Source organism: Empidonax traillii, unplaced genomic scaffold, assembly GCF_003031625.1.
Source record: "Empidonax traillii isolate 1590-97213 ecotype Southwest subspecies unplaced genomic scaffold, ASM303162v1 scaffold2086:size66821, whole genome shotgun sequence".
In the NCBI taxonomy this organism is placed as follows: Eukaryota; Metazoa; Chordata; class Aves; order Passeriformes; family Tyrannidae; genus Empidonax; species Empidonax traillii.
Window position 1 is genome coordinate 4,852 of NW_020957279.1, and position 5,243 is coordinate 10,094.

At 62.1% G+C, this 5,243-nt stretch overlaps 1 protein-coding gene across 1 annotated transcript in view; it reads left to right on the forward strand.

Annotated features, from left to right (window-relative positions):
- LOC114071529 (nuclear receptor-binding protein 2-like) overlaps nt 1–3,974 on the forward strand; it is an 8,572-nt gene extending 4,598 nt beyond the window's left edge. Inside the window, exons 7-11 of the mRNA XM_027909370.1 lie at nt 181–349; nt 1,606–1,659; nt 2,168–2,231; nt 3,033–3,088; nt 3,890–3,974. Of these exons, the coding sequence (XP_027765171.1) occupies nt 181–349; nt 1,606–1,659; nt 2,168–2,231; nt 3,033–3,088; nt 3,890–3,958 (412 nt within the window). The 3' untranslated portion in view covers nt 3,959–3,974. The remainder of the gene's footprint in view (nt 1–180; nt 350–1,605; nt 1,660–2,167; nt 2,232–3,032; nt 3,089–3,889) is intronic.
- Nucleotides 3,975–5,243: the final 1,269 nt, after the last annotated feature.

A 5,243-nucleotide genomic window follows, 5' to 3' on the forward strand; every position in this document is an offset into this window, starting at 1 on the left:
AGTTCCATTCCCATCTCTGCTCCCAGCTCTGCCCTCACTCCCCCGGAGCCTGGAGCCAGGATGGGCACCCAGGGAGTGTCTGTCCCCTCCCTCAGAGGTGCTCAGTGTGCTGTCCCCTCCGTGGTGTGCCCGTGCTGCCCATCCCTGCTCCGTGGCCTTCCAGGGCCTCTGCCAGGACAGGGCTCAGCTCTGTCCCCCCTGTGTCTGCCCCAGGAATGGCATTTACCCCCTGATGAACTTCGCCGTCTCCAGACCCCACGCCCTCCCCCGTGTGCTCTCCCAGCCCCAGGAGGACCCCCAGAAAGCCAAGACTCCCACCCCAGAGCCCTTTGACGTGGAGACCAGGAAGGTAAGGCCGGAGCCAGGTCAGACTGGGAACAGGGAGCTCCATCCCGACAGCTGCAGGAACTGCTCCCCTGTTATCCCGTTATCCGTGGCCCAGGGGAGAGCTGGGGGAGCCCCAGGGCTGCCACGGGCTGGAGTTCCTGCTCTCCATTCCCCCCAGGACCCTCTGGAGCAGGACCCTCTGCCCCCAGCCCTTCGGCTCTGCCTTCCCTGCTCACACCCCCATCCCTGCCCCTCACGGGGGTGGGGGGGCTGCAGTGCCATCCTTGGTGACACTGGCACTGCAGTGGCACCCAGAGGTGCCACCAGGCTCTGGCCCCCCTTGGGGATACGACCCTGGAGGTCATTGCAGGGGTTATGGCCTCAGGTTGTGTCAGGGAAGGTTTAGGTTGGATCAGATCCCGTGGGATTCCTCCCTTCCAGAGTCCAGCAGCGCCAGCCCATCCTGGTTCTGCTGGGAACCAGCTCCCAGGGCACTTCCCTGGGCCTTTGTCCCCCTGCTCAGGGCTTGGGGTCCTTGGGAGCCGGGGGGAGCAATGGGACACGTCAGGACTGGGCATGGGAACCGTGTGGTCCCTTTCCCGTGGGATACAAACTGCTTTTCCAGCCAGTGCCCCGGGGGCAGCTCTGCAGGTGCCTCACTTGCCTGGCCAGGGTGTCCCACCGGTCCTTCTCAGTTTGACAAGGACCAGGAATCTCAGGCTCCGTGAAAACTTGTCCATTTGCAGCTGGACAAGCTGTAAATCCCGAAGGAGCAGCTGTGCAGAGCCTGTGGCTGCTCTGGGAGTGCTGGGACACGGACCCTGGGGGGATCCAAGGGGCATTTTGTCACTGTGCTGGAACAGTGGGAGGTCAGGAACAGGGGATCTCCCTGGAGGATTTAAACCAGCAGGGCAGAGGAGGAGCAGCCTGGGCTGGATTCACTGCTGGCCTTGCTTGGAGCAGGGCCTGGGACCAGAGACCCCCCTGGTGTCCCTTCCCACCCACCCCTGGTGTCCCTTCCCACCCAACGGCTCCCTGGACGTCAGGGAGAGACATGGAGAGCAGGTGGCACCGATGAAAATTCCTCCTGTCCCTCTCCAGGGGGGTCATGGCTGGACAGGGGGCTGTTCCCACAGGAACGTGGGAAGCAGAGGATGGCCAGGCTGGCAGCTGGAATGACGGGGATTCGGTGGGAATTCTGAAGTCATGCTCGGTGACAGCAGTGAGAGGGAGCTGGGGGGGCCATGTCCAGGCTGATCCCGGTTTCCCCTCTCCCAGGTGGTGCAGATGCAGTGCAACCTGGAGCTCAACGAGGACAAGTCCCAGTGGCACGTGAGTGTCGGCTCCGGATCCGCTCGAGGCACTGGGGGGGAGACTGGGCCCTGCTCCCGTGGGAATGGGGAATGGGAATGGGAAATGGGAATGGGAAATGGGAATAGCAAATGGGCACTGGGAAATGGGCACTGGGAAACTGGACTGGGATGTCTGACTGGGAATTGCGACTGGGAAATGGGGACTGAGGAATCTGGGACGTCTGACTGGGAAATCTGACTGGGGACTGGGACTGGGAGGCAGGCCCAGGAAATCAGACTGGGAAATGGGACCAGGATATCTGACTGGGAAACCTGGCTTGGAATGTTCCTGCACCCGGAGCCCTCACTCCTGTCCCTGGATAACAAGCACAAAGCCACCAACCCCCTCAGCTCCTGTGTCCCTCCTGGAGGGGTCGGGCTGGGAAGGGCTCTCCTGGGCTGGGAAGGGCTCTCCTGGGCTGGGAAGGGCTCTCCTGGGCTGGGAAGGGCTCTCCTGGGATGTGAAGGGCTCTCTCCTCTCTCCACAGCTCACACTCCTGCTCATCCTGGAGGACAAGCTGCACCGGCAGCTCAGCTACGACCTCCTGCCCAGTGAGCTCAGGGACAGGGAATGTGGGGTGGGGATGGGGGGATCCCTGTGGAGGGAATGTGGGGTGGGGATGGGGGGGAATCCCCGTGGCCTTGTTGGGATTAGGCTCAGGGTGTGTTGGACACCGAGTGTGTTTGTGGCCAGCTCTCCTCTCCTTTTTCCTTTCCTTTTTCCTTTCCTTATTCCTTTCCCTTCCCTTCCCTCTGGCACGTGGGAGTAACCTGCACATGAAGTGAGAGTTGGGAGGGCAGGGAGTGGCCAATCCAGTGGATCCAGTGGCCAATCCAGACCTGCATTTCCCCCCAGGACCCACGGTGGGCAGTTCCCGGGGTCACAGCAGGGAACTCTTCCCTCATTCCCAGCACTGGTACAGCCTCCACGATCCCTTTCCAGAGGGAAGGTGGGCCCTCCTCTGAGGGAGCCCCGGGGAAAGGAGCAGGTCCAGGGCCCTTCCCAGAAGATCAGGAGCCTCTGGAGGCCGTGCAGCCAGAGTCCCTGGGCTGCCCCACAGCCAAAACTCCCACAGAAAGCTTGGGAATGGTCCTGGGAGCTGCTGCTTTTCCAGCCCCTCGTGGTTTCCATGGCAGCCCCTGGCCTGGTGCTTTCCCTGCCAAACAAAAACTCCCCAAGGGAAATGTCGCCCAGAGCTGTGTTTTGGGAGGATGGGAATGAGGTCCCTGCCCAGCTCCGTGCCCTGTTCCCCTGGGATGAGCAGTTCCTTGTGCTCCACGCTGGGAGAGGCTCTTCCAGGAGCTCCGAGAGCTGCACCAGCATTCCTGTTCTCCCGTTCCTTGTCCCCACAGCTGACAACTCCAAGGACTTGGCCACAGAACTGGTGCATTATGGATTCATCCACGAGGTGAGGCACTGCCCTGTGCTCCTGCTGTTCCCAAATCCCTGGGACACCTCAGAGTGGCTGCAGCTCCTCCACCACCAGCCCCTGGCAGCCTTTCCTGGGGTTCCTCTTCCCTCTGGGTTTTGCTCCTGCCTGGCTCCAGGGCCTGTTCCAAGGGGACAATCCCATTTTGAGGGCAGGTTAATTACAGGGATCTTAAATCAATCTGAGTTTGAGAACTAGGGGAAGCCCCAAGGCTCATTCCTTCCTTAAGGAATCACAGGATCATTTAGGTTGGAAAAGACCTCCAAGACCATGGAGTCCAACCATCAACAGATGCCAAGGCCACCCCTGCCCCTGTCCCCAAGTGCCACACCCACGGGGTTGTAAAATCCTCCCAGAGATGGGGGCTCCACCCCTGGGCCAGGGCTGGGCAGCCCTTTCCAGGAAGGAAATTCCCACCTGACCCTCCTCTGGCACAGCTGGAGGCCATTTCATCCTGTCCCCTGTTCCCTGGGAGCAGAGCCCGACCCCCACCTGGTGTCACCTCCTGTCCCCCTGGAGCTCCCCCTGAGCCTCCTTTTCTCCAGGCTGAGCCCCCCCCACCAGCTCCCTCAGCTGCTCCTGCTGCTCCAGCCCCTTCCCAGCTCCCTTCCCTTCCCTGCCCACGCTCCAGCCCCTCAGTGTCCTGCACTGGGGACCCCAGGGCTGCCCCCAGGCTCTGGGATGCCCCAGCGGTGCCAGCAGAGGGGGACGGGCTCGTGGGAGGCCGGAGGTGTCCGGGACAGCCCAGCAAGGGGAGCTGTTGGCACGTTTGGATTTCAGGACGACTGTGAGAAGCTGGCCACGTTCCTGGAGAGCGCCTTCCACAAGCACCGCTCGCCCCTGCCGTGAGCCCGGGCGGGCACGGGTGTGCTGGACCGAGGGGGTCCCGGGGGGTCCCGAGCCACTCCCTGCAGCAGGACCGAGCCCCAGGCCCAGCCTGAGCCCGGGGGGCTTTGCCTGAGCTCCGGGAAGCCGGCAGAGGACTCGGCGAGCGCTGGGAATTCCACCCCGGGACGTCGGGAGCCGTGGGGAGCCGCGTCCTCCCGGAGCAGCGGCCCAGGGAGGTCTGGGGCGTGGGCAGCCCCTGCAGCCCCTTCCCAGTGGGGCCTGCAGGAACCCCAAATGGATCCGTTTCCCTCTGGGAATGAGCAGCTTTTCCCGCTGCAGGTCCCAAAGCTGTTTTTTCCCTGCTTTGCCGTCAGGTGGAACTTGCTGAGGGGAGGAGAGGGCTTGGAAAGCTCCGGGGCAGCTTCCCATCTGCCACATTCCACTCCCCATCCCAAATCTCTGCTGGTTAACGTTCCCACTGCGCTCAGAATCCTCGGGGTGAGCTGGGAGGGGGCTGGGTGAGCTGGATGTGATACAGCTCGAGAGGCAGTTCCAGAAATCCCAACCCTCCTGCTGGATCCACGCACGTGGATCAGCTGGAACCTCACTGGTGCTCTGGAGAACCCTCGGCACTCCCCTCTCAGACCTTCCAAAATCCCTCAGCATCTTCAGAGGAAAGCCCTGATGCCTCTTCCTGCCGTTTCCTCTGCAGTGCCATGGAATGTCAGTCCCTGGCCTGGAGAAATGGGAATTGCTGCCATCACCCCTCCAGTGCTGCCCTTTGCAGAAGGGTTGGTTTGGGGAAAAGTGCAAATAGGAATTGTTTGTGTCCAAGAGCCGTGTGGGGCTGTGGGGCTGCTCCTGCTGTGTCAGGGAAAAAGCAGCTCTGGGATCCTGCTCTGTGCTGTGCCAGTGCTGCTCCTGCTGTGCCAGGGAAAAAGCAGCTCTGGGATCCTGCTCTGCGCTGATGCTGCTCCTGCTGCTCCTGCTGTGCCAGGGGAAACTGTCTCTGGCATCCTGCTCTGTGCTGGTGCTGCTCCTGCTGCTCCCATCATGCCAGGGATCCTGCTCTGTGCTGGTGCTGTTCCTGCTGTGCCAGGGGAAACTGGCTCTGGCCTCCTGCTCTGTGCTGTGCCAGTGCTGCTCCTGCTGCTCCTGCTGTGCCAGTGAAAAACTGCTCTGGCCTCCTGCTCTTTGCTGTGCCAGTGTTCCGTGCCAGTGCTGCTCACCTGCTCCTGCTGTGCCAGGGGAAAGCTGTCTCTGGCATGTGCTCTGCTCTGTGCCAGCGTGCCGTGCTGGTGCTGCT